A 13,297-nucleotide genomic window follows, 5' to 3' on the forward strand; every position below is an offset into this window, starting at 1 on the left:
CTCTCTGGAGCATCCTGCGAGCTTTAATAATTGCCTGGGTGCGATCTGCTTGGGCAGAAGGTGCGCGGGGGCTGGATCCAGCCGGCCCTCCAGCCAAGGTGAGCTCAAGGCTGCACATTTGCCCCCTCCCCACACTATGAAAGAGGCTTTTAATTCTCTCCAGCCGTCTCCCTCCCCCTTTAGTTTGTTTTCAAGCTGTAAATTCGCTCGACTCCCGCGACTCGCATTCATTAGCCAAGTTTGCGCAGACGAAAGCAGAACTACCTTTGGGCACGTAATGAGAGCCACCGCGTGGCCAAACGGCAGCACCGGGAAGAAGGAAACATTTCTATTCCGGGCTGCGGCGCGCGGGCAAGGCAAGGTTAAGCCGGTTGGAGACGCGTGGGACGCAGCGGCTCCCGAAGCAGCCTGGGCAGCGAGGCCGCCTTCGAACTCAGCAAACAAAGCGTCTCCGCAGTAACCGCGCGGCCCCAGCCACTCAGGCCGCGGAGTCGCAGCTCGCGGGCCTGCGACTCCTCCTCCCTACGATTCTCCTCCTCCTTTCCTGGCTCCGCCGCGGACGCCGGCCACCAATCCCAGCAACAAACAACCCTTCAAATGCCGGGGCGAGGCGGCCTCCAACGGGCGACGGGGATGCGCGCCCCTTTCAGCTATGCCCCAATTCGACTCCAGAGCCGGCGGCGCGGTGACTTCGTCCCGGGACCGGGCCCCCACTCCAGCCCGCCCCGGGCGTGTTTCAGATGTGTGTTCTCGGTGACTGCCGAGCAGTCGGCAAAACCGCAGGGGGAAAAAAAAATCCTAAGGTGCTGCCCGCTTACAGACGCGTTTTCTCTTGCTGATTGATTTGAAGCCCAGGTCACTGGAAAAAAACCCACGAGAACTTTTAAAGTTCTGGTCTCCCTGCACACTCGGAGAGGGGGAGGCTGGATTTAATTTTTCGCGGGAGCCTATACAGAGGCTCAAAGTTCCTGTTCGTCCCTAGATTTAATTTTCTTTCCATGCAGCTTCCTGTTGCCGAGGTCTCCATCCAGGTTGCCAATAAACAGCCCAGCGCCAAAACCGGAGACGGCTCCGGCGCGAACTTCGCTGTGGGGTTATTTACATTCAGGCTGTCTTCCTTCCTTCTGTCTTCCCTCCCTCCCTCCTTCTCCTTCCTTTTTTCCTTCCCTATCTCTCCCTCTTTCTTGTTATGAGACGTCTTACTCCCGCGCATGACAGCTCATTTGCTTTTGCTTCAAAACAACGGGACCTGCCCACGCGAAAAGGAGACGAAGAGGAGCGGGCACGCATGTTTTGAAATCAGCCCCACGGCATCTGGTCCTTCAAAGGGGGATTTCATCCAGGAACTCCTCTTGGAGTCCTGCCTCCCGACCAAAATAAGCCGACAAGTATTGACTTCATGACTAGTTTCCGTTTGAAACACTGAAGGGGAGGGGGTGTCCCCCGGCGGCGTTTGAGTCCTAAATGTAGACACTGTTTACCGAAACGGATGAGCAGTCATGGCGCAGTCGCCCCCTTCCTCTGAAGACAGCAGCTGTCGGGGTCCGGGGGGTGGAAGGGTCGCGGCGGGGCGAGCTCACGCCCCGCAGTCCCCGAGCCGAGCCGTTTAAAGAGCATGTGAGCGTGACAAGTGTCTGCGCAACGTGTTCGATTTCGAAACTGCCATGCAATCCAATCCGGAACTCGCAGCTCTAGCCCCGGGCAGCAGACAGACATTCGCCCTGAGTGTCTCCGTCTCGAACGCCCACCCCCAGCCCCCACGGTGGCCGTGGGAGGAAGAGCCCCGGAGGAGAGGGTGCGCCGCGCCGCGCCCGCGTGTCCCGGCAGCCGCGCGCTCTGGAAGAAGTTGCTTCTTGTCCGGAATGCTTTTCCTCTCGCGCCGCGCCCCGCCCCTTGAATCACCAGCCGCGGTCTCGGGCGGCTGGAGCAGGCTGCCCGGAGTTCGGGGCAGCTGTCAAAAAGCGCTAGGCTTTTCCTCCCCGGGGTGAAGGAGGGGAGGGAAGGGGGCGTCCTCTTTTCCATCTGTTGCAATTTCCTTGCCGGGCGCGCGCTCGCCAGCCCCGGGAAGAAAGACCTGGAGAGGGATGCGGCTGGCGCGCGCGCGTCCTGCGGGGACCGCGTTTTGGGGCTCGGCCACCCCCTCGGGGGGTCTGTGACAGCGGCCGTGTCCTCGCTGCAGCGGCGGCACCGGGTCCGGTCGGGCCCGGCTAGAAGGTGCGGGGGAGGGGCGGCAGGCGGGCGGGGGCCGGGCCGGCGAGCGGGCGGGCGGGGCGGAGCAGGACCTCCCGTACCTTCCCTCGCGCCCGCACTCTGACAGCGCCGAGGTGCACCGGCGGGAGCGGGGAACAAAGGAGCGCCGTGGGGAGGGCAGCCCGGGCCGGCCGCCCAGCGCCCCGAAGAGGGGAAGCCCGGGTGTCACTCGCGTTCCACCCAAGGAGCGGGCGCCGGCGAGCTGAGCGCCTCGTGGAGCAATAACGGCCGGAACGCGTCTCACAAGTTACCGGAGAGTCAGCGGTGCGGGCGGTCGGTCGCCTGTCTCCTGAGACCCCAGCCCTGCCCCGCGCTGGGAGGGCCGATTCAGGATGAAAAGCAAGAAAGGTGAGGCGGGGCGTGGGGCAGCGCGCGGGGCGCGGGGCGAGTGACTCGGGGACACTTTTCTGCCTGGGGGCTGGCTTTTCGGCTGACGGGACAGCCGCCCTCTTTGTTGAGGCTGTGTCTGGAGCGGCTGGGGCTGTTCTAGACACAACACGAGGCGCTGCTGGGGGAGACGAGCCCTCCATGCTGCTGGCACCTTGTCAAGAGCACGCTCGGCGCCTTGTTTGTGCGCCTCCAAGTTTCATTGTCTGTGCTGCCTCCCCACGCCGCCGCGTGGCTCCCAGCTACCCCGGCTGCGGGGGGCGTGAGGTCCGCTCCGGAGGACCCCCGCCTTTGTCTGAAAGGTGCGTTCCGGGGATCCTACGCCCCACTGGACCCTGCCACTTCCTTAGGGGTCTTGTGTTTTTCACAATCCGGGGAATGTGATCCCAGACCCCCCTCATCGCCCTGGGTGAGCACAGCTTTGGAAAGTGAAGACTTCCAAACTCCCAAGCCTCCCAAAGTTTTCCCACGATGAACTGGGAACAAGGTGAGGAATTTGGGACACGGGGTCAGCAGCGTGCGGTGAAAATGCAGCCGAATCTGACAGGCAGGCCCAGTTGTAAGTGCGGAGAGTGAGGCTGTCATTGTTTCCACGGAGCGGTCTGGAAGGTTTACAACTAAAACTTGCCGTCAGTCTGGGTTAAAAACAAAATACACTGGGGGAAAGAAAAACAACTACGAAAGGTTAAAGACTATGAAGTCCCTTTTGAAGTTAACTTTGGAGTCCTGGGCTCGGTGGTCCCCCGAGTGTCCTCTTGTGGACGGCACAGGGTTCTTGGTTGAGATTTGAGTGGAGTGGCTCGAAACAGAAGTTAATCGCCCGGGGATCTAGAGAGGGCGGCGGAGGCGCAGCTGCGCATGCCCAGGAGCGCCGGCTGGAAAGCACATTCTTCTAGACCCTGGCGGCGGCTCTGCCCTGGGGTTCCCGTGGGGGTTCTGGTGGGAGACCCAAAAACGCGCGGGACTTTCCTGCTCCCCCACTCTACTGTCCCAGTGGGAGTGAAATGAAGCGTGAGCACTCAGTTCTTTCGGAAGGAGGCCTCCTGGCGGACCCTTCTCTTGGGGACATGGTGGAAACCTGGGCGATCCAAGTTGGGGACATTTAACTTGCCTCCGGAAACGCGTGGGGGCGTTACGCAAAGCTTTGTGCCCTGGGAGCGCCAAGGGCCAGACTAGGGTAGGGAAGCAATCTCCGTCCCGCGGAGGCTCGGGGCGCCAGTGGGGATCTATGTTTGCGGAGTGGCTTGGGGCACAAAAGGCGAAGCTTGAGTGTTTAGCGGGGTCAGTGTCGGGGAGACTCCATTGTCCCAGCTCTGGCGGGTCGGGTTGGATTCGCCCCCCCCACCGGACACCTCGGCCCCGCCCCCTGGCGCCCCCTCCCCCATTGAGCATCAGCCCACTCTCGCCCGGGGGATCCCCCTCCCCCAGCCCAGGACTCAGGCTGGGACTGCAAGCGGGCGCCGAGGAAAATTCGGGATCCCCAATTGTGGGCGCGCGGGGTTCCCTGATACTGCTCCGCGCCGACACCTGGAACACAATGGAAGGTGACGAGTTGGAGGGGAAACTTTGTGACTTCTCCGCGGCTCGTGAAGGTGGGGGCAGGATTCTCTTAGGTTTTCCCAACGGGTGGTCAGGGTTCGGGAGCTTGAGGCTGGGTCCGCGGTGGCTAGGTTCGGGTAGGGCTGAGACCCTTGCTGGAACAAAGCTGCGCGCTGAGCCCCTCCCCCTGCCCGTCCCCCGCACCAGCTGGGCTACCTGGGAGGGGGCTCCCTGCCCCTCCTATTGTGTGTCTTAGAAAAATCTGAACTTCTTTTCAAGTTTCCCTAAAACAAATGTATTTATAACTCGGGAATGACGTGTCATAGTACTGCAGATCTTTTAGAAAGCCTTGGATTGCCAAAAAGGATCTAAAATGGCTTAAAAAGAAGCAGGAAGAAGTTTGGTTCGGAAAACCCCTGGAGGCTTTTTGCTCCCAGTGTGTGATTGTGTTGAATTCTTTGGGACTCGCCCCTCGCTTCGGGGTTGCTCTTTGGCCGGGCCAGCCCAGTGTACCGTGGACCAAGTTTTTAAAGTTCCATCTTGCTTTTCCAGAGGGGAGAGGGTCTCCTCGAAAAACTCGTTAGCGTAGCCTTGCATTTCCTTAAACTTCCCAACTTGGTCTTCTAGATTCTGCTTCAGTCCCCTTTAGATTTTTGAAATCCAACTTTACAACCAATCTCCCCCAACCCCACCCCCTTCTTGGTTTTTCAAAGTTGTTCAGAAAAAAGAAAGTGCAGAGTCAAGACTGCTTCCCGGAGCCGTGGGATCCGCAGGCCATCTTGTGGCTTTTCCAGACTTGTGTTTCCTTGTGTGTGGATGGGCTAAGAGGCTTGTGATTCTGTCCCCCGCCCAACCACATTTTTTAAAAGTGTAAGCAGCAGAGCAAGAGGTTTGGAAACAAGTCGTAACCGGGAAACTTTTCAAAGGCTCTGTTACAGTAGGAAATGAGTAACGAGGAAAAGGCCTTTTTGTTTTTTCCAACTTGAGCCACCATCGGGAGGGGGAGTTTTAATGCAAACAGCCCTGACAGCGGCAAGCGTGGTTTAGCCCAGGGACTCGACTTCACTTCCTGTTTCTGAGCTTTTGTGCACATACTGGAAATATTTGCTACAGACCTAGAGGCTTGGACTTCTTTTTTCTTTTTTTCCTTTTTTTTTTTTTTTTTACCCCCTTTGCCTTTTCGAATGAACTGAGCAGAGTCGAGTCGCTCACAGTTCAGTTGGTGAGAGCTTTTGTTTGTCACTAGTCCATTCTGGAAGATCGGGCTTCTTGTCAAAGTAAACTAGTAGTAGATCAAAGGCCGGGCTTCAGGGCTTTGCTGCGGGTCTGGAACTCTTACCAATTTACAGTCGGGACTGCAGTGTTGCGTGAGCAAATGCTCGCATTTTCTAGGTTTTACAAAGTGGGCAGAGGAAAAGAGCCGTGGAGAATTCTGTTGGGCTTTTCAAACTTCGTAGAGTTTAAACAAATTGCTTTATTCAAATTTGCTGTAATTGTTCGGTTAACTCGACACGTGTTTAAAAGTGAGATTTCCCTCGTTAGCAAGCCGAGGAACTCATGCTTTCTTACGGTTTTATTCTTAAGAATATTACACCCAAATTGTAATACGGGTTTTAGAAGTTTCTCAGTTTTCTCAGCAGTGAAAGCGGTTTCGGTTTTAAACATGCCCTTTATTTAAACTTTTTTTTTTTCTTTTTAGAAATGCTTAATTAAATCTTCCGGGGAAAGGAAACTTCGAACAACATGGCAGTTAAAACGTTGGGGTTCTGGTGTGGTTTATTTATGGCTGTTTGCTAAAAGCCTTAAACTACGGTGAATTTGCGGAATCATCCACCTCCTTTGTTAGAACTTGCTGGCTTTGTGGAGGATTTTTCCTTTCCTGTAGGAACGCCCTCCCACACCTTCGGCCCCCTGCAGTCCAAAGTTAAAACTGTCACCCAGCCAAGGCAGTCCTTTGCTGGAATTCAGAAAGCTCTTTAAAAACACAGTTGATGGTGTAGCCCTAGGAGGTTTTTTCCCCCCTATCACGGTGAGCCAACTCAATTAAAACAGGTCTTTTTTCTTTCACCAGAGTTATATACTACGGAAGGAAAAGTTCACAAAGCTAAAAATTTAAGGTTTTTAAAATTAATCTCCCTAATATAAAAGTGCTAGCATTTTAAAACATGCTTATATTTGTTACTTTATACTTAAAAATTTTTGAAGTGTCTCTAAGATGTCTTCAGCCACTCAAGAGTTGGGGGTTTGGAAAGTGGGGTTCAATGGCATTTATTATTTAAAAAATTTTAAGGTCAGAAAGACACTTAGATGTGAAGACCAGGCAGGTTGTGAGTTTTTACTGAAATTGGTGTGTCAGATTTAAATGTTATTATGCCTGTGGATTCTTTAAAATTTGTGGTAGGATTAAAGTGCTTAAAACTCAAAGAACTTCCCTTGGGAGATGCATATGCCCGTGTTCTTTGTCATGTAAGGATTTAAGCCTGAACTATTGATATGCATAGTCGCCTAGGCTTATTTGCTAGTTGGTATTTTTTGACAACTTTCTAAAGTATTAACAGTAGGAAAATAGTTTTGATAATGAAACTGAAAACTGCAGTAGTTGTATTTACTTAAAAGTGACTAGTACTGTATGTACTTAAAGTAAGGGCTTAATTTTGAATAAATTTAGATAGCAATGAATAAAAAGGGGTCTTGGCCTTAACAGCATTTAACAAGTATTTTACTTTTAGAATATTAACAGGTTGAAAAAAAAAAAAGAATATTAACAGGTTGTTGTGTGATTGTCTTTTCTTTATTAGTAAAAACAATGCAAACCCTTCTTTCAAACCTTCAGTGAGGAGAGGAAGTTTAAACTGTAGCTGTCCCTGGTTAACAGTGAACCTCAGAGGTTATTGGACATTCCAATTACCTAATAACATTTCTGTTGTAAATGTAGCAAGTTACTGGCTCTGGGCACAGTTGGTAAACTTTGAGCATTGCCCAAAGGAATGTGAGAAGTTAAATCCCAGAGCGAGCCTGTAAGAAGGGGCTTGGAAATCTACTGTGTGCTGCCAGCCACATTATTGTGGGAGGCTTTACTTGTTTGTAACTCAGGACAGAAAACACCAGTCCTTTGTTCCGCTCTTGCCAGTGGAGGAAACGCAATCACACCAACCCTGGGGATTAAAGGAGCTCTGTGATTGTTGCCTTGCTGATAGCGCCAGTGACAGTGGCCTTGCCTTTTCCTAGGTGTTGTCACAGTATCCGGGAGTGAGACTGAGGATGAAGACAGCATGGACATTCCCTTGGACCTCTCCTCCTCTGCCAGCTCCAGCAAGAGGCGGAGAAGGGGCAACTTGCCTAAGGAATCTGTGCAGATCCTGCGGGACTGGCTGTTTGAGCACCGGTATAATGCCTACCCCTCCGAGCAAGAGAAGGCGCTGCTGTCACAGCAGACACACCTGTCCACGCTGCAGGTATCTTCTGGGCTGGGGGTCCCAGGGCCACCGGCTGGGCTCGTGGTCCCCCCCCCCCAGCAGCACAGCCCCCCCAGCCACGCGCACAGTTTAATTTCCAAAGTCATTTTATAGCATTCCTGTGTGTTAGGTCATAAAATACGTCCCCTCTCAAAAAAGAAGGCATACTTTTGTACTATAAACTCTACAGTGCTAAAAGCTAATAAGTGGCTAATTAGAGAGCACAGAAGCACTTGACAGTCATCTGCCAAATCGCATTCTCCTTAAAGCCCCAAAGAGAACTTATCCTCTCCACCACAGACATTTGAAAAAAAAAAAAAAAAAAAAAGAGAGAGAGAGGAGGTGAAACCTTCCTCTATTGCCCAGGAAACTGGTTTGAAATTTAAACAAGGACAGACTTCGGTGAGGTAATTCATGTTGGGTCTGTTGACACAGTCATTTGAACCAGGAGAAATCAGTTACTGGGGGGTGTGGTGCTCTTCATAGAGGAAAGACTTTCCAGTCGTTGGTTAACTTCAGTGCCAGGGCAGTAGGTAACAGGGTAAGAAGGGGAGAGTTAAAGGCAAAGCTGAGTCACTGGCAGGTGTTTTGAGAACGGATACCTTCCTCCCCCTCCCACCAACGTGAAGGCCGGTTGACCGGAGAGCAAATGTGAGACCCCTCTCCTCCCAAGGGGAAGGGTCACCCCCAACCCCGCCCTCCTCCCAGGTGAGGAGGTGCTGAAGTGCCCCCGCTGTGATTTCAGGTCTGCAACTGGTTTATCAACGCCCGCCGCAGGCTGCTTCCAGACATGCTGAGAAAAGACGGCAAAGATCCAAACCAGTTCACTATTTCCCGCCGTGGGGCCAAGATTTCCGAGGCAAGCTCTCTGGAGGCCGCAATGGGCATCAAAAACTTCATGCCAGCCCTGGAGGACAGCCCGGCGCACTGCTGCACAGCTGGACCAAACCCACTCCCGGGCCGGCCGCTGTCCCCGGGGCCGGTGCTGTCTCGTCCCTCTGTGATCTGCCACACCACGGTGACTGCCCTGAAAGATGTGTCTTTCTCCCTCTGCCAGCCGGTTGGCGTGGGACCAAATGTAGACAGCGAGCAGATCGCGGCCAGCAGCTTCACAGAGACGTCTCTGGGGTGCCCAGAGGACGCGTGTAAGTCGGGGCCCAGCGCAAACGCGCAGAGCGGTCTCTTCAATACCCCTCCACCCACACCTCCGGACCTCAACCAGGATTTTAGCGGATTTCAGCTTCTCGTAGATGTCGCTCTCAAAAGGGCCGCAGAGATGGAGCTTCAGGCGAAACTCACAGCATAACCCCTTCTCCAAAACGCGTCGTGAGTGCCGGGGTGTTGGCAAGAGTTGAATTGCATTATTTTATATATATTTTTTATCAATATTTGCACAAGGGATTGCTAAAACCAAGCTTCCTGTTACTGAGATGTCAATGGAATACAGTCATTCCAAGAACTCTAAACTCAAAGCTACTGTAGAAACAGAGGTTTTTTTTTTTTTTTTTAAGTGTTTCTTGGTAGATTATTCATAATGTGAGATGGTTCCCAATATCATGTGATTCCCCCCCCTCCTTTTTCCCTTTTTTGTTGGGTTTTTTTTTGTTGTTTTTTTTCTCCAGACTGTGCAATACTTAGCGCATACTTAGCATCTGCCATTCCTGTGCGGAGCAGGATGTCCACATACTGTCTAATACATTTTCAGTTTTTTTTCAAACAAGTATGAATCTAGTTGATTGATACCTTTTTTCACGATGTAATAAAGTATTTTCTTTAAAAGTTACTGTAATGCAGAGTGTTTTGTCCAAGGAGGAGGCACTTGTTAAAAGAGTGAGGAGGGCACCACTAGCGTTCCGGGGAGCAGGAAGCTGGCCAGGGTGGGGTGTGAGTTGGGGGTGTCGCTTGGGCCTTGGAGTGCCTGTGGACAACGAGCTTTGTGTATAAACAGGGTGTGTGGTACTTACCCTCCATAGAAGACAGCTGGCCTTGAAGTCATGCCTGAAAGCCATTGAGGTGAATCATTTCATCCATGCTTGCGCTTTGAATTTTAATTTTTTGATTTTTGAAGATTAAAATGTAGTGATAGAAAAAAACAGGATTAGAAATGATACTAAACAAAGCAATAGGAATTAGACAATGGTTGCTGCATTCCATGATGCTGTCTTCAGGTTAGTTTTCTGATTACCAGATATAAATGTGCAAGATTCATTTAAAGAAAAAAACAGAATAATCGTGCTTGGTCTTTGTCACCTGTTCTGCATGTTTTAAAACACTGGAAAAGTTCTGAAGCAGCGCATGGTGGCTTGTTTCAGAAGTAGTCAGCATAAGGACTCTTACTGTGCCTTTCCAGGTTAACCTTTGCTCTGTACTGGTCAGGTAAGGCCCTTGCATTCAAGTGCAGCATTCATAGAACTTTGAAAACACTTGGAGAGTTTTCAGCGAGGCTTCAGTCCAGGGCGGGATTGTGAGTTTACTAGGTGCACATTTTGCAGGGTTGAAGTGCATGAAAAAAAAACGGTGGCACCAGACCAATGGGGTTTGTTGGGATAGAGACAATGACTTCTAAAAGCCAGATGGCTGGAGGGAGGGAGTGACTGCCTTTGACTTGACTTGTCACATGCCATAGAGCCACTTCACGTCCTTAGGGCAAGGCTGCTTTGTTGCTGGAGTTGAGCTTTTCCAACCCTGCCCAGCTAAGAACTGTCTCAAGTTTGAAGGCTGAGGAAGGCAGACAATTGTCGGCATGCACTTGTTTGACACCTTGTTCCTAAAAGGCTCCTTGCTATACAGAGACTCGGTAAGCAGACAGGAAAAAGTCACAACCAGGAGGTATTAAGAGAATGAAGAGAGAAAGATGGGGAGTCCAGTCTGTGGGGGTGCTGTTTGCAGAGCCCAAGAGGGTCCCAGACATAGATAGGCCAGAAAAAAATGAATACATAGAAGAAACAAACTTTAAGAACCCTGGCTTGGCCAGATGTGTTGCACACCTATATCCTGGCGCTCTGGGACACTGAGGCAGGACAATCACAAGTTCCAACCTAGACAGTTCAACAGTTTAAGACTCAAGGCTAGGGATGAGTAGCTCAGTGCAAAAAAGACACTGGGCTCAATTCCCAGTCTCTTCCCCCCCCCCCCCCCAAGAAAAAAAAGGCAAAAAAAACTTGTTCCAGGAGCTAGAGCGAAGGTCCCAAATTTTTTAGTACATAGCCAGGAGACCTTCCCATGTTAGAGTGCTTGACCAGTCATCTTTAAAAAGGAGAAAAGGGGGGCTGGGGAGGTGGCTCAGTAGAATAAGCACTTGCCTGACAAGCACAAGTGCCTGAGTTCAATACCCGGTTCCGAAAAAAAAATTAAAAAAATAAAAAGGAGAAAAGGGATCCTGAGTGCAACAGGTAGGGCTGGGGATTTAGTTTAACAGTAAGGGTGCTTGCCAGGTGCGCTTGATGCCTTGTGTTGAGTCTCTGGCAAAAAGAAAAAGCTCAAGGACCGATGAAATCCAAAGGTATGAAAGTTTTTAAGTTTCCTGTGTTTTATGTAATTTGTCTTCTCTTGAGGTGATAGAGCCCTGATTAATAATAGCTGATGTAGAGAGAAGCTGTTGTTTTGCATGCAGGATTCTTTCTTTCCACTCCTATTAGTACCTGAGGTCTGCAGGAGGTGGTGGTCACAGATTGCTCCAAGTGCAAGACACACAGTTTTCTATTTCCTCCCTCCACCCTGCAGATCAGATCTATTTATTTATAAGACCTTACTAATCATATACAGATTGTAAACCAGGCAAATAGGCCAAAGAACATAAAAGATGTAGGCCAACTACTAAGTCAAGGTATACTTTTATTTATTTATTTATTTAAATTTTTATTTGTGTGTGTGTGGCCAGCTCAGCCCACCAGGGGGTGGGGCTGGCTGGCATGTGGTGCTGGGGGATTGAACCACGGTCCCTGTGCTTTGCTAAGCTTGTTCTAAGTAGGTGCTTTAGACCACTGAGCCATCTCACCAGCCCCCCCTGTGCTTTGTTAAGCTTGTTCTAAGTAGGTGCTTTAGACCACTGAGCCATCTCACCAGCCCTCAATGTTGTTTTAATTTACATTTCTGGAATAGCTAGTGATGTGGAACTTTTTTTTTTTTAGCCATTTGTATATTTTTATCTGAAAAGTTTCTTAACTTCAGTTGCACATTTTTATTATTGTTATCATTTTCTGGGTCCTGGGGATTGAACTCGACCTTGTGCTTGCAGGCAAGCGCTTATGCCTCTGAGCTATCTCCCTGGCTCCAGTGTACACATTTTTAAATTGGGTGTTTAAATTTGGGGGCTTGAGGGCGGGAGAGATGGCTCAGTGGAATAAGCGCTTCTCTGGCAAGGGCAATGGCCTGAGTTCTAATCCCTGGTTCCGCCAAAAGTAAATAAATAAATAAATAAATTTGGGGGCTGTCTTAATATTTCTTTAGTTCCTTATATATCCTAGGTAATAACTTGTCTAAGGAATAGGTGGCAAATTTTTTATATCTTGTAGGTTGTATTTTCATTCTATTAGTGGTTTCCTTTGCTGTGCAGTAAATATGAACCATCATCTTGAAACAGATAAATACCATTGAATAGGTAAACAGTCTATTCATATCAAAGCCATACAAAAATCTTATAATTCCTATTTACATAGTACATCTTTTTTCACTTATTTTGGGGAGTCCTAGAGATTGTACCCATGCTAGCCAATCATTCTTGGAGTTACACCCCCAGCCTTTTAAAAATTTTAAAATTTTGTTAATCATTTATTTATTTGCTTGTTTATTTATTTATTTGGTGCAGGGTCTTGCTGTGTGACTTGGACTCATAGTGATCCTCCTGTCTCAGCCTCCCCAGCACTGGGATTACAGGTGTGCGCCACCACGCCTGGTTCCAGTGGCCAGCTTTGGCGTGGGGCCGGCATGGCATGCTGTACAGGGATCGAACCCAAGTCCTTGTGCTTGCCAGGCAGGCCCTTAGACCACTGAGCTATCTCCCCAGCCCCCGTTTAACTTTTTTTGAGACAAAATCTTTCTATTTTATTCAGGCTGGCTTTGAATTTGTGATCCTCTTGTCTCCACTTCCAGAGTAGCTGGGATCACAGGGCTGTGCCATCACACCGGGCTGTTTAATTTTAACCCATTTATGCTTTGATGTTTGAAACAGTCTGATAAAGTGCCTCACTGAGTCTTGCTGCTTGTCTAGGTCACAGATTTGTGCTGCTCCCTCAGCATTTAGTCCCTTTCCACTTACCGTAATTACTGATATGTTTGGATTCAGCTTAGAATGTTTTGTTGTTTCTCTTTTCCTGCTTTCTGTTGGATTTTTTAATTCAATTTTCTATTGGCTTATAAACTATGCCCTATTATTTTTAGTGGCTCTTTCAGGGATTACAACATACATCTTTAACTTGCTAGCATTGCATTGTTAGTATTATATAGCTTCATGTGAAATTCGGAGCCTAGAACAGTGTAGTACCACTCACTTTGGACCTCTTCCTTTGGTTTTCATATACAGTAGTTCTGTCTACATAATAAACCCAACAGGCGAATCCTCTCATTTTTGCTTAAAATATGCATGTAGCTGGGGAGACAACTCAGCAGCGTAAGTGCCTGCCTGCCAAGTGCAAGATCCTGAGTTAAATTCCTGGTACAAGAGGTAA

General features: G+C 49.9%; 1 protein-coding gene across 6 annotated transcripts; it reads left to right on the forward strand.

The window, feature by feature from the left end:
* The first annotated feature begins 217 nt into the window (after window positions 1–217).
* Tgif1 (TGFB induced factor homeobox 1) lies at window positions 218–9,351 on the forward strand. 6 transcript variants are annotated; one of them, XM_023720375.1, is made up of 3 exons: window positions 218–742; window positions 7,405–7,631; window positions 8,377–9,351. In XM_023720375.1, exons 1-3 carry the CDS (start codon window positions 598–600, stop codon window positions 8,935–8,937), a joined length of 933 nt encoding a protein of 310 aa, XP_023576143.1. In that variant the 5' UTR covers window positions 218–597; the 3' UTR covers window positions 8,938–9,351. The 6 variants fall into 6 exon arrangements, with proteins under 6 accessions (XP_023576143.1, XP_023576147.1, XP_004635856.1 ...); XM_023720379.1 differs by lacking the exon at window positions 218–742 and adding an exon at window positions 749–2,214; XM_004635799.2 differs by lacking the exon at window positions 218–742 and adding an exon at window positions 2,250–2,598.
* Window positions 9,352–13,297: the final 3,946 nt, after the last annotated feature.

Source organism: Octodon degus, unplaced genomic scaffold (assembly GCF_000260255.1).
Source record: "Octodon degus isolate 3935 unplaced genomic scaffold, OctDeg1.0 scaffold00075, whole genome shotgun sequence".
Taxonomy (NCBI): Eukaryota; Metazoa; Chordata; class Mammalia; order Rodentia; family Octodontidae; genus Octodon; species Octodon degus.